The sequence below is a fragment of the Petaurus breviceps genome, unplaced genomic scaffold (assembly GCF_028583685.1).
Source record: "Petaurus breviceps papuanus isolate PSGF00001 unplaced genomic scaffold, PetGlider_PUasm1.0 90692, whole genome shotgun sequence".
Lineage (NCBI taxonomy): Eukaryota > Metazoa > Chordata > Mammalia > Diprotodontia > Petauridae > Petaurus > Petaurus breviceps.
The window spans coordinates 614,719-640,479 of NW_027187313.1; the positions used below are offsets into that span (position 1 = coordinate 614,719).

Consider the following 25,761-nt stretch of genomic DNA (forward strand, 5'->3'; position numbering starts at 1 on the left):
AAAAGATAGATGTAACTGAGGCACAAAATATTCTTTCAATTACTATGAAACAAAGCACAAGTTTCCAACTGTCATATATTATTTCCATATATAATCCTTTAATAAAGTTTACAGCAATAGAATTTAAATACTAATGAAAAAGGACTAGCAACATATATAAAACAAAACATTTTAATTTCATTTTCTTTGAAGAATTAAAGGAATTAAAATTTTTAATTAAAATCTCCTGCTTATGACAATTTATTATTCTAAATTTAAAATCTGTCATCAATACCTATTCCATTAAAAAATTTATCTTCTGGTTAAACTAGACCAAAAGAATAACTCGACAGGTAGGCTCTATATTTGCATTCCTTGAATTCTACAGTGATCCAGAAATCATCAATTGCGAGAAAAGTATACCAAGATGTCATCTGGTATTCTCTAGATTATAATATACAAATGTTACTTTTGGGAATTACTAATTTAACAATAAGTTACGGAACTGAGGGCATTAACATTCCAGGTCAATTCTAGAAGCTACTACTTTACCTTAGTTTTCTTAGTTATGATTATTCTCCATTCAGGATTTCTAAAAATTGATGTTTCATTGCTTAAGTATAAATGGAAAATAAATCTAGTGACTTTAGCACATATAAAAATAATTTAAATTTAGTTACTGTGGCTATTTTGACAATTAACACTAGGGAAGAAACTATGTTGCAGTTTTATTATTTGTTAAACAGAATTGTAATGAGATCTTCCTTGTCAGATTACTACTGACTAACCATATATACTCCCAATATCCACCCTTAATCAAAAATACAGAACTGTGAGATAAATGGCTGGATATTTAATATAGTCTGTCACTTTAGTTTCTTCCTAGATGAAACTAAATGGCTGTATCTGACCAATAATGGACCAATAATCTGACTAAAATGCTTCTCATTTGCACCAAACTCCAACCAAATGAGGTGACAAATCCAGGTGAGAATGAAAACAATGTCTCTTACTATCTCCAAGAGGGTAAGAAGGGTCAAATAAAAAAATAACTCAAGGATCTAGTGATAATATACAAATGAGAGCTACCTTTCTCATCAGGCAATGATGGAATGCTATCACTTTGGAGGGAATCATCCACAGCAGTAAGAACTTGTTCTTCAATAAGACTCTCGGTCTTTTCAGAGGCAGGTTTCTTCTCATTTTCCTTAGACAACAGAACTGAAGGGCTTTCTTGGTGGCTGTTACTGTTTCTGCTCCATGCATTTTTATGACAACAAAATTAATAAATAGGTAAACAAAATGCAAGTTAATTAAATGATGACCCAAGTACAAAATGAAGAAAAAAATGCAAAATGACAAGTTTCAAAAGTTACTGTGCCTTTTTTTTCTATCACAGCATGAAAGTCAGCTAATGAAATCCAACAGCAATTTATTAAGCACCTGCTGTGTATTACCGATACAAAGGAAAAAAATGAAAACTAGCCCTATTTTCCAGGAATCAAATATTCCTGGAAAATAAAGGTTTAAAGGAGGAAAGAAGATAACTTTGTCACTAAGGCAATAAACAAGAAAATAACCATGCCAAAAACCTTTCGAAAAAATGTTAGGAAAAAATAATTCACACAATACAAAGGTTTTGTACCATCATAATTGGTGTCCAGGACATGGTAGGTGCTTAACAAAGAAGTGGTAACCATTTAAATTAGATTTTATTACAGTCAGATCATGGAGACAGTCTAGTTTCTGCTTGACTTATAGATACCCTCTATGGAAAAATTAACATACAGGGTTGTTGTGTGGATCAAATGAGGCAGTATGTATATAAAGTACTTTGTAAACTTTAAATCACTTTCTAAAGTTGACTTTCTAGTCAATATAAATGACAGATATTTTTATTATGATTTTTATTACAGGTTAAAATTGTAAAGGGAAGTGTAAAAGTTAGGACGAAAATTCCACATTCCTTTTTTTCTGTCTGTTGTTATTGCTGAATCATGTTAGTCATGTCTGACTCTCTATGACCCCATTTGGAGTTTTCCTGTCAAAGGTACTGCAATGGTTTGTCATTTTCTTCTCCAGCTCATTGTAAAGATGAGGAAACTGAGGTAAACAGGGTGAAGTGACTTACCCAGGGTCACACAGCTAGTGAGACCAGCTCTGAACTCAAGAAGAGGAGTTCTCCTGATTCCAAGCCTGGCACTCTATACATTTCACTACCTAGTTGCTCTTTTTTTGTCTAGTAATCCATAAATATATGGAGACATGAACCCAACTACTATATTTTATATAGAAGTTTAATTATTGGGGAGTGGGTGGGAACTACTTTTTTTTTCCCAACTACTTTCATAAACAAATAATCAGATTAATGAAAATACATACTTCAGTGAATCTGTGATTTCACTCATGTGAGTACTGCCTCCAATAGCAACTCCTACATGTCTTCTCATTCTGGGCAACTCTTATTCATGTCTTCCCATAAGTCCTCTATAGAGGACCACTTAACATTTTGGAGACCTTCTAGATCTCTTTACACAGGATAGATGCAAATACATACATGGGCTGTCTATCTGTTATCCTGTATTCTCAGAATTACAAAATCTCAGGGTTTAAAGGGATGACAGAGGTCATCTAGTTCAACACTATATCTGGGACCCCACTGGCTGAAACCTGAAAGCCAATTGTTCTTCCCCTAGGCGACAAACATTGGAATTATCAATGAAAGAATTAAAAGTCTGAATAGTTAATATGGTAAATTATTAGTAATACTATATGCATAGTCCACTTACTCTTCTATGAATACATCTATATTCTCTGTGAGATTCTTTACATTTCTTGGTGTGTTTTATTGATAATATATTATAGCTTACTTACACCTGGAAAAAGGTGTCTTTTCATTGCCCTTTCTTTGGACAATGCCCCATAATCTCAACACTTTGGAGAAAGCAGTAGGATATGATTTACAGCAATATAGAAACATTGGAATAATACTAGTGTTTAAAAGATGGAACCTTCCTTTAGGGAGATGCTCAGGGCCATTAAGAGTACAGTATAACTTCTTAAAAGCAATCCGGTTCAAACTCTTCCTCCTATTAGATTCTGGACACAATTCAATGTTCACCTATAATGTCTATCCATGATGACTGAACAAAGCATTTATTAAGCACTCAGAATGTACAAAACCCTGTGCTAAGTGCTACAAATACAAAAACTAAAGTAAAAAAGTTCTTATTCTCAAAGAGCTTACATTCTAATGGGGGAAAAAACACATATGGAACGTTTCAGCTGCAAGCTAGATAAAAAGGTTTCACAGTTCTTAGGGTACAGCAGTAAAATAGATGCTAATACCTCTGCTTTAATGTCATTTCCCCTAATAAAATCATGTCAGTTTCTGATATCGAACCATTTGAGAGTAACAAATTCTTTGGTGCTAAGAGTTTACTCTTCTCGGTCTTCAACGGGTGTGGCTGTAGCACTTGCAGGAGCAGTAGCTAGGCTGCATGGCCATAGGGGTTGCTTCTCAGAATGATGGCTGAGAGTACTGGGCTGTCCTAGGCTATCTCTATGTGTGGCAGTTGGTGAGGATGGCTGGCCTCTTCTCCATATTAGTTCCCTCCTTCAATGATGGCCATGAAGGATAGTCTAGAAGTAGGACTGGTAGTCTGGGGAATGCTGCCACTCTCAGAGCTCCTGTGCTTACCTGCCTGTCAGGGGTACCTAGTCAGCTACTATTGCTGGTACTGATGAAGAAAGTAAGTCTCTTCTCCACAATGATTTCTCCCCTCAATAATGGCTGTGGGAGCAGGGCTGGAAGCAGGATTGGTTATTTGGGGGACACTGCTATTCTCAAGGCTCTTGGGTTCAGTCTTGGGTTATCTCTATCAGGATTTGAGGGGAGACTGTAGTCAAGGTGATGGTGGAGTCTCACTTGCAGGGCACATACTGCTTGTCTCTCCCTACACACTATAAATGGACTGGCTCTACAGGATCTCCTGTGGGTTCCCTTCTCTCTTTACTTTTTATATCTGATAAAGACATGATCCTTCTCTTTGACATGGATCATACCTCAGTCAGTCAAACAATAACTCAATCAGTCAACTAGCATTTATTAGGAACCTACTTTATGCCAGGAACTGGTGATACAATCAAAGGCAATAAAACAGTCTGCTATCAAGAAGCTCAAACTCCAATGGGGGAGACAACATGCAAACATGTCCAAACATATATATATGGGATAAACTAGGGGCTATCTCAGAGGAAAGACAGTAAGATTAAGGACTGAGAAAGCTTCTTGAAGAAGGAGGGACTCAGCCAAGAATTCAGAGTTAGGGAAATGGAGTATCATGTTCAAGAAACAGCCAGGAGGACAGTGTCACTGGATCACAGAGTATATCTAGTGAATTAAGGTATAACAAGACAGGACAAGTTAGCAGGGGGACAGGTTATGAGGAACTTTGAAAGGTAGAGGAATTTCTATTTGATCTTGGGGTTACTAATAGTGCCTTCTACCTGATGCCTTTCCTGATCCCCCAAGCTACTAGTGCCTCCCTCTCAAATTACTCTATATTTATTTTATTTATATTTATATATGCATATGTTGTCTTCTCTGTAAGATTTTTGAGGGCAGAGACAGTTTCATTTTGGTCTTTGTGTCACCATTACCTGGCAACAGGTGGGTCCTTAAAAAATTTTTGTTGGTTGGCTGATTGAATGTCCTGTTTATGTTTGCACATCAGCCTTTAGAAACTTGAGTTTTTTTGTGCAGATAATTTGAGCAAAAACTTCTGAATTATTATGGCTCTCATTTACGAGACTCTAGAAAGTAATGGGAATTGATGTAATTAGCTCAATGTCAATATAAATGGGAGTATTTTGAAGATTTTGACTTTATCACCTCTTGTGAATTCCTGTTCCATTTGAACACTGCACTAGAAATCCTTCAAGATGCTGGGTAACATCTTTGATGAGCATATATTCATAGTATTATGCCTTATGTGAAATTTACAAATCAAAATGTCAGTTGTATATGCTCTTACATCTTTCAAAGAACCACACATGATTTTAATGAATTCATGGAAGACACCTTGTTGACAAGACTCTCAGGAAGCATTTTGTTCTAATTAAACTACTTTTTATAGTCAAGAAACAAAATGCATCTTTTATTATCTATACCTTTAAGGTAAATGGATGACTGTAAAAATGTAGTATATGCTATGAAACATAATCTTCAAAGGTCTGTATGTTCTCTTCTTAAAGCTTGATTAACAATGCCCAAACATGAATGCAGATTACTCTCATCAAGATTATATCGAAATGAGAAAACAGATATATAGAACCATAGTTACTGATAATTTCTTGAATGACCTTTATGGGTAATAATAAGGTCTTTGGTTTTTTCCCAAGCATGGGGTATCTTCCCCTTGACACTCAAAAAATTATCAGGCACTGGCCTTCTCTGTGTATACCTGGTCTGGTCCAGTGGTTCTTCCTACTTCCATATTCAGCACATAGGGAGCTATGATGTTAGTCAACAAACCTAAGTTTAAGTCTTATCTCTGACTGGCTATGGCATCCCGGGTAAGTCACTCAATCCTTAAGTGCCCTACACAATTTTCTAAGACTATAAACTGCTAAACAGGTACTAATCTTCATTGGTAGAGGGAGTTTCTTCACTGGGAATTTTCTAAATAATGAAATCACAAGTCCACCCCAACCTCCTGGTAATCATTACTTAATTTATATGTTATGATACTGATTATAAAATAAAGGTTAATTATTCTCCTTTACCTCTGATCATGAGTCTTAGATTTTGAGGTCTCAGAATAACTATCAAAAGATGGGGAATACTTTTGATTCTTTGAGTCAGAAGTCTCTTCTTTATTCTGAGAAATTACAACAGATTCACTTTTCCTGTTAAAAAGAAATAGGAATGAAAAAATATCTAGGAAAACATTTTAAAAATTGTTCAAAAATAGCATGAAATTAAAAGCATAGAAAGAATGATTTTTTTTTCCCTTGCTTTTTTTGGGGGGGAGGGCAGGGGGTTAAGTAACTTGCCCAAGGTCACACGACTAGTAAGTGTTATGTTTGAGGCCAGATTTGAACTCAGGTCCTCTTGATTCCAGGGCTGGTGCTCTATTCACTTAGTCACCTAGCCACCCCGAAATAATGAACTTTACATGTAATATGAAACCAAAAATACACCAAACTGTGTGTGTCTGTAAGCACACACAAAAATAGATTAAAGAATATCTTCCAAAGAGGCACAAAAATAAGATAATTTTTAATGGATAGAAGTGTATTCTTCAACAAGAACAATATTTGTGTAAAAACTTAAACCAGTGTTTGAAATATAAACAATTCATACTCATACCACTGCTCCCATCAGTTCTGGATATTGCAGTAGCAAAGTATAGGCAGAATTTCAATGAAACAAAGATAATGCCATAGTAGTTGCATCCACTTTCCACAAGGAGGCCATTCTCAAAGAAGATAGAATGACAATAAAAATACAAACTAGTCTAATATTTTTGGTTACGTATCAATAAAATAAGCTTAATACATCACTTTTCTGAAATATTTTAAAGACTTAGGTAACTCTTTTGCAAATTTCCTAAACAGTAACAACTGACAAACAAAAAAATGTCCAGTTAATAATTAGGCAAAACAATCACTGATAAATCTGTGATAGGATGGTTCATATATTTAATACATTGGGAACATCTGTGCACATCCTAGCATATATTATGTTTTTGTTTGTTTTTACATTCAATTTCTATCTTAGTTTTTCTCAATTGCATGTAAACAAAAAATTTTTAATATTAGATTTTTAAATTTTGAGTTTCAAATTTTCTCCCTCCTTGAGAAGGCAAGCAATTTGATATAGATTATACATAGATAGTCATACAAAACATTTTCATATTAGTCATACTGCAAAGGAAAATGCAGACAAAAATACAAAAATAATAAAGTTTAAAAAGTACCTAGCATATATTGTACAACTGATGATTTAAACTGAATTTATAAAATGAAACTATTTCATAAATCACCTTCATTTCAGTTATTTAAAGATATTAATGATTTCCAGTAGCAACAAGATTTTTAAAAGGTTAATAGAGCAAATAATATTACCTGTCTGTATCTGTTCTGGCTCTCAACTGTTTCATGAACTCTGAATGCTGCTGCCGCTGGTGATCAATAAGAGCTGTTATTGGTGCTGCTGAAGCTGTGACAGCATCTGATATCTGGTTTCGTGCCAATTCTGTCATCTAAACATGGGATCATAAAACAAAGAGTGAAAGTAAATGTAGATAGCTGTGGCACTACTATAATAAAATTATGTCACATCTCTTAAGGAAAGTGGTATGGTAAAGTCCACTGGCCAGTAACCTGGGAGCAAGACCTTTAACCTTAAGATCCTATTAGTTAGGGGCGGCCAGGTAGCACAGCGAGTAAGAGCACCGGCTCCAGTGTTGAGAACACCTGGAGATCGAATCCCGGGCTCAGACACTTAGCACCCACCCAGAAACACCTGGCCGTGTAACCTTGAGCAAGTTACTTAACCCCAATTGCTTAGGGGCGGCCAGGTGGCTCAGCGAGTAAGAGCATCGGCTCCAGTGTCGGGATGACCTGGATCAAATCCGGGCTCAGATACTCAGCACCACACCCAGAAATAATAACTGGCCGTGTAACCTTGAGCAAGTTACTTAACCCCAATTGCTTAAAAAAAAAAAAAAAGATCCTATCAGTTAAATTCTACCTAATCCATAAAAAACACTAGAGTAGGGAAGCTGCAGGCCTTCTAGGTCCTTGGGAGCAGCCTTTTAACTGAGTCCAAGTTTTACAGAACAAATCCTTTTACTAAGGGGATGTGTTCTGTGAAGTCTGGATTCAGTTAAAGGGCTGCACTTGAGGATCTAGAGGGTCACATGTGGCCTTGAGGCTGCAGGTTCCCCACCCCTTCCCAGTAATTAGAAGTGATATCTTCTTCCCTTGACTTCTTATCATTATTATTGTCTATACTGCTATTACTGGCAATTATGCCTTATGAAAAGGTGTTGCTTCTGTTGCTCTGAAATATATCTTCCCAGTCTCTAAGGTTTGCAACCTAGAAGTCATCCTGACTTCTTCAACATTTCTCACCTGCCTCCCCACATCTTCCCTCCCCCTTGTTGTCAAGGCCTATGGATTTAACCTTTGTCACTTCTCTCCAATGCATCTCTTTCTTTCCTCTGACACTGCCACAACTCTACAGATCATCATCACCTCAAGACTGGACTACAGCAATAGTCTACTAGTGTATTTGCCTGCTTCAAGTCTCTTTCCACTCCAATCCATTCTCTATTCAGCCATTAAAATGATTTTCCTGAAACCAGGTCTGATCATGTCTCCCCCCCCCCCCCCACTCCAGGGGCTTCCTATTGCCTTTAAGACCAAATATAAAATGCTCTATTTGGGTATTCAAAGCCATTCATAACAAAGCCCCCTCCTACCTTTCCAGTTTTCTTATATTTTACTCGCCAACATATACTCTTTGATCCAGTGACACTGGTCTCCTGGCTATTCTATGAATAAGACACTCCATCTCTGGGCTCCGAGCACTTTCTCTGGCTATCTCCCATGCCAGGAATGCTCTTCTTCCTCTGCTATAACTACTGACCTCCCGGCTTTCTTTAAGTTCCAACTAAAATTCTACCTTCTACAGAAAGCTCTTCCTTAATTCGAGTGCTTTTCTTCTTTTAATTATTTCCTCTCTACCCTGTATATAGCTTGCTTTATATATATTTTAATAACATCTCCTCCATTAGATTGTAAGCTTCTTAAGGGCAGGAACTGTCTTTTGCTTCTTTTTGTAGCCCCAACATTTAATTAACACAGTGCCTGCTACTGTTAATACTTATTGAATGAATTTAAATCCTTTACCTTTTAACATGTTCATCCCATACACCAAACTAGATTGTAAGCTTTCAGAGGTAAGAGATCATGTCCTATGGTTTTTTTTTCCCTTTCCCCTTACAGCACTTGTATTAATACCTGGAAACATTGTAAGTACTTTATAAATACTATTTTGATAATAATATGCCTAATGAAAATCAATTTTATTTTTATGGATACACAGAAAAACTTTATCATTCATAACAGTGGATATTAAATTTCCCTTTTGTCAAGTGAGATAAAATTTGTCCAAAAGCTAAATACTGAGAAAAATGTTGAAAAGCATTTTAATGAATATTTATTGATCCATTTTCCAAAGACCAAGCTAGCTAAGTACAGAGGTGAACATCACCAGTAGGCTGACCACCTGGTGATGAATTTTGGCTGCATAAAAAACAGAAAAATACAAAATGGTTCTCAGTTCTACATGGTTTCTCTACTGCTGTAGTAATGGTGACAAAGTGCTAGGTAAAGGGTACTGAAAATCTTTTAATCTGTCAATAAGGTTTGAATGAATAAATGATGCATTTAATATTAACACTCATTATGTGTAAACCATTTATACTGGGGATACAAACAGAAAAGAAAATTTTCAAGGAGTTCACATTCTAATGTAGGAAACAACATTTGTATTGAACTGTGAGATCCCTGTCCAAATGACTACTGAGTGGATGTACTGTTGGAGGAACAGAATCATATCAGTCTTGATATTTTTGCTATAAACCAAATCAAAAGAAATAAGGAAGTTACAGTCCAATGGAAGTCTGGATTACAAGTATTTCCTGGAGAGAGGCAAAGAAATTTATGAATCAGGTTTTACCAAAATCTAAAGGCAATAGGAAACACATGCAACAGATAAAGCAAGGATGAGAACTGAGAAAAGACATTTTGGCAATTAAGAAAATTAAGAACTGAGAAAAGGACATTTGGCAATTAAGAGACTGCTGGTAATTTTGGAGAGATGATAAATGATGAAGTCAAAAGCCACAATGCAAAAGGTTGAGGAGTGAGAGAAGTGGAGACAATAACATGGACAAGTTTTTTCATAGAATTTGGCTAAGAAAGGGAAAAAACAACAGCTGAAGATTTTTTAAGGATAGAGGAAGATTTTAACTTGTTTGAAGGCAATAAGGAAGGAAACACTGGATAAAGAGAGATTGACTACAGGGCAATCTGCAAGAGAAAACAGAACAGGAGTGGATTAAGTACACACAGAGAAGCACCGGCTTTGACAAGGGAAAGGGTCATGTCCTTATCTGAGACTAGAAAAAAGAAGGGGAGAGGTTTTGTCAAAAGGTTTTGAGATAAAGAGAAGGGGAAGAAGGACCCTAAGGTGAATGAGTAGTCTCAATCTTCTCAGAGGAAATAAGAAGAAAGTCCTCAGCTAAGAAGGAAAGGGAAGGTACAGAAGGGTTAAACAGAGAAAAAAGATCTAAAATAGCTTCTGTGGGAAGGAGATAGGGAATCAATTAAGGAGGAATAAAAGGATTGCTCTACTACAGAGAAGAGTCAATTGGAATTAGAATTTGTACTGTACATTATCAGCATGTTATGTGATATGTTATGAGAAGGTTATGTGTCTTCCTCCCTCTCTATTCTGCAGCATGTGATTGGGAGGAGGTGGATGATGACTGGGTTTGGCAAGAGGTGAGTGGCAGTAGGACAAGGGGGCTACAGATTCAAGAGTAAAATGTGGAACTGAACTGGTTAATTATATGGTAAAATTTGGAAAGGGAGGAAAGAGAAATCAGAGTAGGGGCTTAAGAAAAGTACTAGGGAATTAGAAAACCACATCTACCAAACCTAAAGTTATGTAATTAATCAAGAAAACACTAACAAGCAGAAAAGTAATTTCGTTGTCAATTAACATATGTGAATCCCTAAAAGCAGAGTATTTCTCCTTGAACCTCACCTCACGGATTTGTCGTGCAGCATCGGTGGTGAGTCGAGCAGCCTCTGCCTGTTGGGCAGCTATCTTACATGTTGTCTCCTGTAGTGCTTCAGTGGCTTCCTGTCGTGACTGAACTAGCTGCTGTAGAGATTCTGCATGGGCCTATACAAAAAAGGAAATACACTTTGATAACTTGAACTTAATAAATGTTTTAGCCTTCTCAAAAGTAAAGGAGTTTAATCTAAAATTTTAGTATGTGGGCCAAATGCGTGATCTTTCACTTGTATTTTTAAAAAATTTCTATATGTTTCAATAATCATAATGATTATGGACTGGTATAGAACTTGAGTAGTTCTGTGGTATAAAATCTCAAAGATTCTTAACATCAGAAGTAACCTCAGAGGATATGTAATCTAACAATATTCACTATCAAGTAATCACCTGAATTCTCCTTGAACATGCTTCAGTGGTAGTAAAGGCTTGACCTCTTGAGGCAGCCCATTCAACCTTTGGTTACTTTTAAACAAAATTAATGGGCTGTACAGATTCAGAGTGCCTATAGTCCAGATAGGGGCTTCACTCAAACCAAACCAGAAAGACGGGTGACAGATCTTCTTAAGTTAAGAATGAGGCTTTCTTTGGAGAATATAGATCCAAGCCCCAGAACTCTCCAGTAAAAGAAAAACAAAATAGTTCTTAAAGTTCTTCCTGTGAGCCTGCTAAGTCAATTCTTCAATTCTACAACAAACATTTATTAAATATCTACTACATCTAACACACTAATGTGGGAAATAGAAAAACAAAGGCATTAATGAAACAGTCCCTGCCCTGCCCTCAAGAAGCTTAGTACATTCTTCCAGGGGTAGATAGGATACAACATGTACATAAATAAATAGGAATAGGGATTAGGCTTGTGATTTCACTGGTACAGGGAACTCCTAGGTGAGGAAATTCCCTCTACCAAGGCAGATCAGTGTCATCTCTACAACTCATATTCTTGGAGCCCTTTGAAGTTAAGTGACCTGCCCAGGGTCCCAGAGTTAGGATGGATCAGAGGTGGGTCTTAAACTAGGTCTTCCTAGCTTAGGAGGCCAGCTCTCCATACACTCCATCATGTTGCCTCTCCCTATTTTGTAAACACAAAGGATATAAAAAAATGATACAAAGCAATTTCATGAGGAAGAGAACAAGCTGGGTTGTAGGGTGGGGAATCCTAAGATTCCCTAAGAGTCCTAGCTTTGGGAACTTAGTGAAGTTTGATATCTTAACATGGATTTGTTTCCTGCTTGTTACAATACTGATAAGGCAAGGGAGGAAGAGGAATGGACAAGACCTTAATAACTAACATCACCTGAGCTGCTTTGTTTCGAGCCTCCTCCAGCTGTCTCTGACTTTCCAGGGCCTCATGTTCAGCCTTCAACTTCAAAAGCACCAGGTCTCGCTCATGACGCTGCTGCTGTGCCTGTATAATGAACATTGAGTCAAATCTGTGTTATAATACAGATATTAACTGTAACAGACTTATTCCTAATATATGAATACATCAAGGATTTGTGATTTCATCAGAGACTTGTTTAAAAATACTCTTTAATCTTCATTTAGAAAAAATCTATGTGCTGATGTTTATAGGACTGATTATGATGTATGTAGCAAGCTGGCTACACACTAGAAAAGTGCGGTTCAGTAGAAGATGATTTAACTCATCTATAATACTGCTTGAGAGAGATGAAAACAGAGTGAAAGAAAATAGAAGAAGGGAACCGTTATGTATACCTTTAGGATCTGAGCCAAGGAGACAGTCTCCTGCTGGGCCAATGATATGCCTCGAACTCTTTCTACATCTGTCAGCTGGCGCACAGACTCCTCAATGGCATTTAAGTAGCTAAGCTCTGCTGTCATACGATGCTGAAGACCAGCAGGAGAAAAGCGCATGGCACCTGAAAGATCAAAAGACACAAGAGATAAATGAAGAAAGCTCACAAGTAACTATTTATAAATTAAAATTTATAAATCAAAAAAATTTTTTGGATCAGACCTGTGATTTCATTGGCATAAAGAACCCCCCAGGTGGAGAATTCCTTTACCAATGCTGATCAGCACCTCTTTACAAATGACAGTCTTATGAGGGTTATCTAGGGCACTGAGAGGTCAAGGGGGCTGTTCTGAGAAACACAGCCAGGAAATGAGTCAGAGGACAGGATTTTCTTACTCCATGGCTATGTCTCTACCACAGTAGGCTGCTTCTCCCATTTCTCATTTTAAGAGCCAAAAAACTATTTTCTGTTTTCTCTGAATTTGGCAATTTTAAACATTGTCATGAATATGTCAATGCTAGGGACATGAAAAAAAAAAAAGGATTTCAAGTTCTTGGCAAATTTTACTGGAAAAACTTCTAGTCCTAGTCCCTTTTGAATCCCTTTTCTCTTCAATGTTTAGGTTAATGTGACACAATTTATGTTTAGTCTTTCAAAAATACTTATAAAATAACAAAATCTTAGAGATGATAGAAAACTCAGATGTCACTAGTTCAAGCCAATGCTGAATTATAAAGTCCCTGTCCCATACCCCGAAGTGGTCACCCAAAGACCTCACTCTTTTCTGAACCAGTCAATTTCACAACTAGACAGCTTGAATTGTTAGGAAGTATTCATTTACAATGAACTTAAATCTATATCCTTGTAACATATGCCCACTGGTCTTGATTTTGCCTGCTGGGGCACTTAAAAAATATTTTTTCTATCATTCAGTAGGACAAGTCTTTTTCTCTGAGTAAAGGAACATTCAAATTCATGTTTTATGTAAAAAGTTACAATTGTATGAAATACACTTGCCTGGGGTTGAAGGTGTTCCTGCTGTTGCCTTACTACCTGCTAGATTCATGTCAGAGAAGGCAGCACTGGGTTTGAATGCTGATGGTGTTGGAGGCAAGATTGCTGGGGATCTAGTCCTCTCCACTGAGTTTGCTGGAAGGTCAAACTGTGGAAGTTTCTGGGAGCTTGGAGACAAGGGAGAAGTTGGAGTTCTCTGTGATCTTCCCTTATCTGATGAGAGACTAAAGAAATTTTTTAAGCTAAAACAAAATAGTACTTCAAGATCAAACATTAGATAGTTCCTTTAAATATATATTTGTGCCTGCAAAAACTTTTTTCTTTTCTTTACCAAAGTCATTTCATTGGCATAGTGGACTCCAAATGAGTGAACGATCTCTGCCAATACAGATCAGAAACTCTTGCCAAGGAGCTTTGAGAGTTAACTTGCCCAGAATCACAGAGCTAGTATGGGTAATAGTTAGGAGGCCTTGAAACCTGATCATCCTGACTTGGTAGTCTATACTTCAGGCAATTCATAACAGTATAATAGTTGATTTCTTTTTAACATATACTTTAGAAGGCATTGGCCAAAAGTAAAGGAGAATCTATTGTTTCATGCTGAAAATAATTTTTTTTCCTTCCTTATATAGCAGTTCATTTTGGGTATTTGGTAACATAACAATAAATCTAGTGTTAAACCAAAGGCTTCAATATAATTTCTTCTTAAATATCAATTAAAAGATTGACACATAAAAAATGAAAAGATGAGAAATCCACAAAAGGATAAATTTAAAAACAGTAATAAAATAAAAATACCAAGATTTCTCCAATAAGGAATAGCATGCTCTTTTTGTAGTGGCAAAGAATTGGAAATTGAGGCAATACCCATCAGCTGGGGAATGGCTGAACAAGTTCTGGTATATAAATGTAATGGAATACTATTGTTCCATAAGAAATGGCAAGTAGGCAGATTTCAGAAAAATCTGTAGACTTACATGAACAGATGCTGAATGAAATGAGCAAAACCAGGAGAACACTGTAGACAGTAATAGCAACGTTGTGTGCTGACCAACTTTAATAGATTTAGCTCTTCTCAGCAATGTAATGATCTAAGACAATTCTAAAAGACTCATGAGGGAAAATGCTATCCACATCCAGAAAAAGAACTATGGAGTCTGAATGCAGATTGAAGCATACTATTTTTTCTTTATTTTGTTATTTTTTGCTTTTTCCTTCTTGTGGTTTTCCCTTTTGTTCTAATTCTTCTTTCACAACATGACTAATGTGGAATGTTTAATATGATCATACATGTATAGTCTGTATTAGATTGCATTCCAAATTGGGGAGGAGGGAAAATTTAGAATTCAAAATCTTATAAAAAAACAAGTGTAGAAAATGAAAAATTAATTAATGTTTTAAAAAACAGCATGCTAAGAAGATTCCTGTGTTAATTTTAGCCACATCCTTAAGAAGTATTTTAACTCTGTCTCTAAACATCCTCTCCTCTTATCTGCACTTGTTTCCTAAGGTATCTGTTTTCCTAATGATGCATACACTATTCTATTCAATTTTTGCAAAACTAAAAAGCATTTTAAAAATTACTTTAAAAACTTCTTATAAAATTATCTAAAGACTTAACTGGGGCAGCTGAGTAGACAGAATACTGGGCTTGGAAATCAGGAAGACTTATCTTCATGAGTTCGAATCCAGACTCAGACATTTATTAGCTGTGTGATCCTGACCCTGGGAAAATCACATAACCCTGTTTGCCTCAGTTCCTCATCTGTAAAATGAGCTGGAGAAGGAAATGGCAAACCACTCTAATATCTTTACCATGAAAACCCCAAAATGGAGTCAAAAGAGTTGGACACAACTGAAAAACTGAACGACAAAAAAAACTTAACTGAAGTACAATAGCAGTTAAAATTTTTCAGATGCACTAAAATAAGTCTCGTGACTCACAAAGGAGCTAATAATCACAAATAAGGCATAAATAAAATTATGTATTACACTACATAACAATCACGAATGTGTACATGAAAATCTATCTGTACGTCTAGTTTCTGAACAGAATTAATGCCATGAGGGGTATTCACTCATTTTCAGTGAACTTAATTTTCTCTTGGCGAAGGAACAATATCCACTAGTTACAGTGGTAAAATAATTTCATTCAGTAGACAAACAAAAAGATTTATCTTAAAACTGATTTCCACTAAACTTCTATTCTCCCTTTACATTTCCACCATAGAAAAAGCCCTTCTCCATACTCAATAACAGCACTCTAGAACTCATCTGTCTCTTCCCAAGCCAGGAGTCATATTTTTTTTTTTGCCAAAACGACATTCTTGTGGCTTTTACTAAGAGTTTACAGCAGTCTTTCAAAGAACATTTGATTAGACTTCATAGAGTTCCAAATGGGTGTAAACAAGGAAGAGGCAACTCATGTAACAGGAACAAAGAGAAACCAGTCATTTTCTTCCAATCACCTTAGAAAATTTAAGGAGGTGATGTTGTTGAAACTGTTTGAAGTGCTTAAAGACCTGGAAAATCATATTTGGCATAAGCAGTACTCTGCAAAGAGGCTAAAAGAATATAACAATCAGACCTAAAGCATATGGAGATTTGCTACAGGGCAGAGTCATTACACAGAGACTAACTGAGGAGGTACCCACTAGAAAATCTTTTCCAAATGAAAATCTTTACAATTACAAAATGAAAACACTACACATGTGGTCCACCCAGGGTATAAGACAGAGGAACTACTACCTCCTTATTCCTAGAAACTACACCTTTTTCAGTTCAGTCCAATATTACATTCTAGTTCTTGGCAGCCGTAGCAAAATGTTAACTCATATTCAGCTTCCAGTAAAAACTCTCAGAACCTTTCCAGACAAACTGTCTATCACACTTCTTATGCTTTCAAAGTCAATATGTTGAACTTATGTAAGATTTTATATTTATCTTCCTTAAACTTCATTTTAATGAATTCAACACAATGCTTTCTTTCTTGAAATCTTTTTTTGGAGATTTGGAGATATCCAAACGTTTTGGATATCCAGAATATTTTGGAGATTTGGATATGTCCAAATCCCTAAAAGAGGATAAAATATGTCATTCAATATTTATTATTCATTGCCAACTTTGTGTTTTCTACAAAGGAAAGAATATAAGATATATACAGAGTAGATGAAAGGTAACCTCAAAGTGGAAGACTCTATATTACAATAAAAGTGACTAGAAACAAACAGTGCTTTGACAGGGATTCTGATGAGGAAGTTCTAACAGGCTAGGTAAAAGATGATCAGAATAAGGTTATGGCTGTTAGGATAAAAAGGATGGTGAAAATTCAAAGGATGACAAAAGAATACAAAGTACATGTTTTTGCAACATACCTAAATTGAAGGATTGTGTCCAAGTTGAAAATTATCTCAAGGTTTCTTATTTGTAAAGTAAATGATAGGATAGCACAAAGCTTTACTAATATATAAATTAAATATATAAAATAATCTTTACCTCATAGATTGCCCCGAAAGATTTTCCAAAGTGCTATCAGTATCGGAATACTGCTCATAATCATTAATGGGAATTTTGCTACTAGTCACAGGCTTCTTTCCCTTGTGAGATCCACGATCTGAACTAGACTGTGTTCTTTCTTCTTCACACAGAATGTTTTGAGCACCACCAGTAAATGATGATAACCCTGAAATAAAAAATACTTGTAAGCAAGGATCCAACTGTCAATATAAAAAAGCCTGCAAGTCATAATGGATAGGGAATTAGATTTGATGTCAAGATAAAGAGAAGGACAATTCCTAGGTTCCATCCCTCCTCTGACATTTAGCAGCTGTGTGACCCTGGGAAATTCATTTAACCCAAGTCTTAGTTGTCTCTTATGAAAAACTGGGATAATACTTGTGATGTTTACCTCATATGGTTGTTATGAGGCCCAAATTTTATACACATACACATAAACATATATATACACACACGTATATATGGGTATATAAAACACTTTACAAAATATAATTATTTAAATATTAATTATTATTAATAACACAATAATAACAATAGCTATAAAAATCAATTTAATAACTATTTATTAAGGACCTATTATGTGGCAGGCATTGTGCTAAGCTCTAGGAATAGAAAAAAAAGGCAAAAGACAATCCTTGCAAAAACAGGTACACTGATGAACTGCTGGTGGAGTAGTGAACTGGTCTAACCATTATGAAAAACAATGTGAGCTCTGCCCAAGTCTATAAAGCTGTGTAATACCACTACTAGGTCTGTATCCTAAAGAGATCAAAGGAAATGGACTACAAAAACTATTAATAGCCGCTCTTTTTGTCATAGCAAAGAATTGGAAACTTGAGGGGATGTTCATCAACTGGGGAATGGATGAACAAGTTGTGGCATTGGATTGTGATGGAGTGCTATTGTGCTAAAAGAAATGACAAGGGAGGTAGTTTCAGAAAAACATAGCAAGAATTATATGAACTGACTCAAAGCGAAATGAAAAGAAATGGGAGATCATCTTGAATAGTAACAGCAATGTCATAATGATGATCAATTGTGAAAGACTTGGCTACACTGAACAATACACTCATCCAAGAAAATTCCAAGACTCATGATGAAAAAAATGTTTTCACCTCCAGAGAGAGAACTGATGAAAGCTGAGTGCAAAATGAAGTACATTTTTCTTATTTTCCTTAATTTTCCTGTTTTCGGAAATATGACTAATGTGGAAATATCTTTTCCACAATTTCCCAAGTATAACTGATATCTTATTGCTTGCCTTCTCAGTGGGTATGGAAGAGAGTGGAGAGAGAATTTGGAATTCAAAATTTTAAAAGAAAGTTAAAAAAAATTTAGAATGTTAAATAAAAAGACAGTACTTGCCTTCAAACAGCTTGCAATCTAATGGGCAAGACAACATGTAAACAATTACATACAAATTATATTCAGGATAAATAGGAAATAATTAACAGAGGGAAGATACTAGAATTAAGAGGAGTTCAAAAAAGCTTCCTGTAAAAGATGGGATTTGAGTTAAAAGATGTCATTGAAGTCAGAGCTGAAGATGGAGAGTCTTCTAGGTATGGAGGGCAGTTAGAGAAAATGCCCAGAACTGAGAGACGGAATGTCTCGTTTGTGGAACAGACAGGAGATCCATGTCATTGGACTGAAGAGTACATAGCAAAGAGTAACATGTAAGAATAGAAAAGTTGGAAGGGACTAAATTTTGAATGACTTTGAATGACAAACAGTAGATTAGGTATTTGATTCTGGAAGTGATATGAAGCTGCTGAAGTGAAGTATGGAGTGTGAAATGATCAGACCTGTGCTTTAAGAAAATCACTTTGGTGGTTGAATGGAGGATGGATTGGAATGGGGTAGGCACACCTACCAAGAGACTACTGCAACAGTCTAGGGCTAAGCATAAGGTGATATAGGCCTACATCAGGGTGCTGGCAGTGTCAGAGGAGAGGTGTTTTTGAAAGATGTTGTAAAGGTGAAATTGACAGGTCTTCGCAATGGATTAGATATCGGGTATGAGAGATAATGAGGAATCAAGGGACAACTCCTAGTTTGTGAGCATGAGGAATTGGGAGGATGGTGTTATCCTCTACATTAACAGGGAAGAGGTGAAAGAAGGGTAGCAGGAAAGATAATATGAGTTCTATTTCGGGCAAAATGTCTACCAGACATCCAGTTTGAGATGTCTGAAAAGGGAGTTGGAAATGTGAGACTGGAGGTCAACAAAGACACTGGGGGAGGAAAGGTATATTGGAGAATTATCAGCATAGAGAGGGCTGAGATCACCAAATGGAGAAACAAAAAGGGGGAAGAGAAGAGGGCCCAGGACAGAACCCGGTGGGACACCTAGAAATTGTGACCTGGATAAGGATCTAGAAAAGGAGACTAAGGAGAGGTCAGATAGGTAGGAGAACTAGGAGAGAGTGTTGTCTAGAGAGAAGAGATTATCAACAAGGAAAGAGTGATTAACAGAGTCAAAAGTTACAGAGGCTTTGAGAAGTATGAGGACTGAGAAAAGGCAATTTTGGCAATTAAGAGATCATTGGTAACTTTGGAGAGAGCAGTTTCGGTGGAAAGATAAAAAGAGAGTGACATGAGAAATAGTGGAAGTATTTACTGTAAGACAGCCTTTTCAAGGAATTTAGCTACAAAAGGTAGAAGACATATAAGACAATAGTTAAGAGTGGCTGGAAAGATGAAGTGAGGGTTTTTCAAGATGGAAGAAAGAGAGAAATAGTTTTTAGATAGCAGGGGGGAAGCCAGGAAACAAGTGAGGATGACAGAGAAGGCAATCTGTTGGAGGAATGGGAATGGAATGGAAAGATTGCTTGAGTAGGCAGAAAGGTTAGTCCTGGTAAGATGTAAGGCCATCTTATCATGTGAGAAAGGGGTTAAGGATGAGACAATAGAAGAAGGCTCCTGAGCAATAGGAGATGAGGAAGAGGGGGAAAGGGAGAACTCACAGTGAATGGCCTCAATTTTTTTTCTATAAAAAATGTGACAAGATTCTCAGCTGAGACAGCAGGAGAAGAGAATCATGGGAGGTTTGAGAAGGGATAAAAACATTTGGAAGAATCGTTGTGGAGAGTAGGATAGTGAGTTGAAAGGCAGGCATAGAAGGACTTATTGCATAGCAGAAGTGAGGGCCCAGTTGAGGTTATATAACATTAATTTGGAGTGGACCCAGTCAGGAGAGTTATGTGATTTTCTCTACCTTCATTCAACAGCACTTGTGTAGGAGCTAAGGTAGAAAATGGTGGGAATGGTTCAAAGCTGAGGCTTGGTAGGGTGTAATCGGTGAAATGATAAGAGGTAAAGGATTCATATTTGCATACAAAATGTAATTATTCCAAAAGGCATTTACACAGATAATGGAAATTAATGAAACAAGGGCTGAAGCTCACAAAGGGTAGTAGGTGCTTTTTAGATATTACTGATATGCAATTCATTTAAGATTTGGAATTCAGTATTTTGTACAGTTACGTATCATTTAAGAAAGAACGTTTTAGATTCCATTTAATCTTTATATTGGTGATATCTATAAATGCCTTTTTTTAAGCATGTCATAGAATAACAGAATGCTAGAGCAAGAAAGAACTTTAGAATTCCTCTGACTGATACCCTGATAATAACTCACATTTACATGTTTTAAGACTTATTTCCTTAGAACAACACTGAGGTAAAAAGTACAAATACATACCGTATGATACAGTCAAACTGGTATTCTGAGCGTTCCTCACATACAGCACTCCATTTCCTGTCTCCATCCTGTACACTGGCTGGAATATAATTCTCATCCTCTCTGCCTGTTGGAATCTCTCATTTCCTTTCAAAACTCAGTTCAGGCATCACCTTCTACATGAATCCCTTCTTAAACCTCCCAACTTATGTTCCCCCTAAATCACTTTGTATCTATTTTGGATCTTTTTTGCATATAGATACCTACTGTCTTTTCTGACAGAATATAACCTCCTTTGGAGGAGATAGTCTTACTTTGTCTGCGTAATCTAGCTGCTAGAATAATACCTAGCACATCAGGGGGGTTTAATAAATATTCGCTGATTATTTGATATGCCTCTGAAAGGTCGTAGCTTGCCAAGGATCACAGCTAGTAAGAACTTGAGGAAGAATTCAAATTCAGATCCCCTGATTCTAAGCCTTATGTATTCTTCTCTGTACAACACTGTACCTGCTTCTCATTTCTTAACCTGATTTTTAAGTATTGGCAGTCTGGAAAGAATAGTGAATGAGGAATAAGCAGGACTAAGTTCTAGTTGCAGCTTTGTAATTAATTCAGGTTCTCTCTTAATCACTTCTCTGTGTATTAGTTTTCATATCTATAAAGCAAAATAAAGAGTAGATGTAAGATCCTTCTATACCTAAAGTTCTGTGAGTCTGTAGTAATAATAATAGAATTATTGTTATGCTAACTCACAGTTGTATGGTGCTCTAATATTTACAAAGATTCAAATTTCAGAAAATGTTCAGATAAAGGATCTCATAGCCTAAAATTCTACAGAGTAATCTGTGTCTAGAGGATTGGGAAGCCTTTAATTCTAAAGACACAAATTCATATCATAATAGTGAAGAAGAAAAGTATAAGCTTTTTAAAGAGACTAAGCCCACTAAGGTGAACATAAAAGGAAATCATCAACCAATTAAAATTTTAAAAGATATTAACAGAAGACAGAAAAAAAGGCAAGTAACTGACGAATATAAATGTGATAAACATCTACAAGAACAATGTAAGAAATTTTTAAAGTTTAGTAAAACCGACACAGCAATGAATTTTAAAAGCAACAAAAAGGGGGCATTTTAGCTATGTTGGAAGCAAGAGAAAGATTAGAGAGGGGAAAGAATCAATGCTTGAGATGAATGGGATCATAACAGATGACAGAAATAATGCAAAACTTGTTGTTCAATCATTTCAGCAGTGTCTAATTCTTTGTGACCTCATTTGGGGTTTTCTTGACAATGACATTGGAATGGTTTGTCATTTTCTTCTCCAGCCCCTTTTACAGGTGAGGAAACTGAGGCAAATAGGGTTAAGTGACTTGCCCAGGGTCTCAAACTTTATAAGTGTCTGAGGATAGATTTGAACTCAAGAAGGTGAGTCTTCCCGCCTCCAGGACTGGCACTCTATACTCTGTGTAACCTAGCTGCCCAATGTAAAACATGCTGTTGTTCAGTCTTTTCAGCTGTATCCAATTCTTCATAACCCCATTTGGGGTTTTTTTTTTTGGCCATTTCCTTCTTCAGTTCATTTAACAGATGAGGAAACTGAGGCCTTGTTTTCTCTTCCCAGGAAAATGATCGCAAGCCTGAGAAGGACAGAACAAAAATGGCTAATAGGATACTGAAATGCAAAATAAGGAAAATGGAAGGAGAGCACCAGAGTGTCTTCAATGACTTCAATGTATGAATTCCAGATAAATGACATCCTATGAAATTAAAAGAACTGGCAGATTTCATTGCTGAACTAATCTATGAAAAAAATGAAGAAAATAGGAGAAGGGTCATGGGCCTGAAAAGAGGTAAATGTTGTTCTAATGTTTAAAAAAGGAAAGGAGGTTGATTGATTCTACAAACTGTAGTAAACTTGACATTAATTCCAGGCAAAATTCTTGACCATATTATTAAATGATATTTTATGATAACTAAGTCCACACAGGGTCTTCAAGAACAAATCATGTCTGAATATTCTCATTTCCTTTTCTGACACTGTTGAAATACTTACAAATCAAGAAAATGTTACAAAAACAGTGTGTCTGGATTTCAGGCTGGTATTTTGTAAAATCTCTCATGAGTTAAGTAGACTTAAAAATTGTTGGATGACAATCTAAAGACTGATCATTGTCAACTGACATAGAGGTTTCAGATGCCTCAGAGATGTTACTGGTCCAGTGTTTTTTAATGTTGTCAATGACTTGAAAATAGGACTGAATGTTCCAAGATTGTTTAGAGTTTAGGATTATTTTATCAGTTGATTATATCATTGAGTAATAATCAAAAACCAAAAGGATCTTTATGCATTATAATAGGCCAAATCAATTTAGATGGAAATTAAGATAGTAAAGTCCTCCCAAGAATTAAAGTTCAGGATCCCCTGAAGGACAATGCAGAAAAATAGAGTAAAGGTGTAAGCAGGATGCAACACTTTATAAACTTAGAAAGTGATACAAAAAATGTCAGAAAAATGTATGACCAGAAAGAAGCATAAATTGGCAAGAGCAAGAGATAATACAATGCTCTACTTGTATACATGTGATGTCAAAAGAATAGAAGGCTCCAGAATGATGGGTGGGTGCTCCGTGGTAAATTTTTAATAGAATCTATGTAAGAGTTACACAGGCTAGGCAGACATGGATGGATTACAATCTGTATCAATGGAGGGAATACCTACATTGATGAGATCATAAATTCAATGAAATGACTGAGTAAATATAGTGTCTTAAATGCAGGTTAAAAAAAAAATCAGGGGTGAAGCCAAGATAGCAGAGTAAAAGAAGGGACTTGCCTGAGTTCTCATCCAAACCCCTCCAAATGCCTATAAAAAATGACTCTAAGCAAATTCTAGATCTACAGAACGAACAAAATGACACAGTGAAACAAATCTCCAGTCCAAGACAGCCTGGAAGGTTGACAGGAAGGATCTATCTCATCAGCCTGGGAGCAGAGCACAGTCCCACAAGGGCCACAAAGCATAGACAGGGCCAGAGCAGGCCCCAGGACATAGAATCGCTGGCAGCTGTGGCACTTTCCAGACTTCTCAACCCACAAACACCAAATACAAGATAGAAGGTTCCTGGGGAGATTCTGTTGGACTTGGTAAGAGAAGAATACAGGCTGGACCCAGCCCCAGGGTGGTGGAGGTGGCAGCAGTAATAGTAGCAGTGGCAGCAGCAGCATCTTCCAGAGCTCTGGACCCACAGATGGTGGAAGATCGAGTAGCTTATCAGAGGGGAATTGCAGGGATCTCTTTTTTGGCACTAAGGCAGGATTCTCTTATTCTGCTCTGCTTGGAACTGGGTCGCAGTCCTTGGTTGTGGTCCTGGGGTGAGGAGACATGCTGGTGTGGTGGAGTTTGTGGTGGTAGTGGAGAGGGAATCCTCCTCATAGTTCCAAGGCAGAAAAGAGTGCTTAGGGTCACTCAGAGACCACAGGGCAGGGCAGGAGAGGAGCAAACATCTCTCCTTTGAACATACCACCTTGGAAAAGCTGAAAATTTACAGTTCCCTACAAGTATTTCTGAAAACAGCTATACAAAACCCCTGAAACTTGGAACAGTACACCCACCCCCACCCCAAATCCCACTGGAAGCAGAGTCCTACCTTGACAAAGAGTTAGAAAGTCAAGTATTTGGCAGGGAAAATGAACAAACGGCATGAAAAAGCTCAGACTATAGAATCTTACTTTGGTGACAAAGAAGATCAAAACATAAAACCAGAAGAAGACAACAAAGTCAAAGCTCCTACATCAAAGGCCTCCAAGAAAAATATGAAATGGTCACAGGCCACAAAAGAGCTCAAAAAGGATTTTGAAAATCAATTATGAGAAATAGAGGAAAAACTGGGAAAAGAAATGAGAATGATGAAAGAAAATTATGAAAAATGAGTCAACAGCTTGCTAAAGGAGATCCAAAAAAATAACACCTTAAAAAATAGACTAACCTAAATGGCAAAAGAAGTCCAAAAAAGCTAGGAGGATAAGAATGCCTTAAAAAGCAGAACTGGGCAAATGGAAAAGGAGGTCCAAAAGATTCTTGAAGAAAATAATTCCTTCAAAATTAGAATAGAGCAAATGGAAGCTAACGACTTTATGAGAAATCAAAAACTTATAAAACAGATCCAAAAGAATGAAAAAAAAAATAGAAGACAATGTGAAACATCTCATTAGCAAAATCACTGACCTAGAAAATAGATCCAGGAGAGAGAATTTAAAAATAATTAGATTAGCTGAAAACCATGATCAATAAAAGAGCCTAGACATCTTTCAAGAAATAATTAAGGAAAAATGCCTTGATAGTCTAGAACCAAAGGCCAAAATAGACATCAAACGAATCTACCAATTCCCTCTTGAAAGAAATTCTAAAAGGAAAACTCCTAGGAATATTGTAGCCAAATTCCAGACTTCCCAGGACAAGGAGAAAATATTGCAAGCAGGCAGAAAGAAACAATTCAAGTATTGTGGAAATATAATCAGGATAACATAAGATCTAGCAGCTTCTATATTAAGGGATCAAAGGACTTGGAATATGATATTCCAGAGGTTAAAAGAGCTAAGATTAAACCAAGAATCACCTAACCAGCAAAACTGAGTATAATACTTCAGGGGAAAAAATAGACATTAAATGAAATAGAGGACTTTAAAAGCACTCTTGATGAAAAGGCCAGAGCTGAAAGAAAATCTGACTGTCAAATACAAGAATCAAGAGAAGGATGAAAAGGGAAATAGGAAAGAGGAATCATAAAGGGCTTATTAAAGTAGAACTGCTTACATGGAAAAATTCTATTTGTAAGTCATGAGACCTTTCTCAGTATTAGGGTAGTTGGAGAGGAGAGAGAGACAGAGAGACAGAGAGAAAGAGAGAGAGAGAGAGAGAGAGAGAGA

General features: G+C 36.5%; 1 protein-coding gene across 8 annotated transcripts in view; it reads right to left on the reverse strand.

Annotated features, from left to right (window-relative positions):
• The window catches only part of CEP350 (centrosomal protein 350), a 183,063-nt gene that overhangs the window by 75,612 nt on the left and 81,690 nt on the right, over positions 1–25,761 (reverse strand). For all 8 annotated transcript variants that reach the window (XM_069065450.1, XM_069065449.1, XM_069065444.1 and 5 more), the window contains 8 exons: positions 17,128–17,314; positions 13,636–13,856; positions 12,578–12,741; positions 12,156–12,266; positions 10,826–10,966; positions 7,111–7,247; positions 5,767–5,889; positions 1,069–1,232 (listed from right to left, as the gene is read on the reverse strand). In XM_069065450.1, coding sequence (XP_068921551.1) covers positions 1,069–1,232; positions 5,767–5,889; positions 7,111–7,247; positions 10,826–10,966; positions 12,156–12,266; positions 12,578–12,741; positions 13,636–13,856; positions 17,128–17,314 — 1,248 coding nt within the window. The remainder of the gene's footprint in view (positions 1–1,068; positions 1,233–5,766; positions 5,890–7,110; positions 7,248–10,825; positions 10,967–12,155; positions 12,267–12,577; positions 12,742–13,635; positions 13,857–17,127; positions 17,315–25,761) is intronic.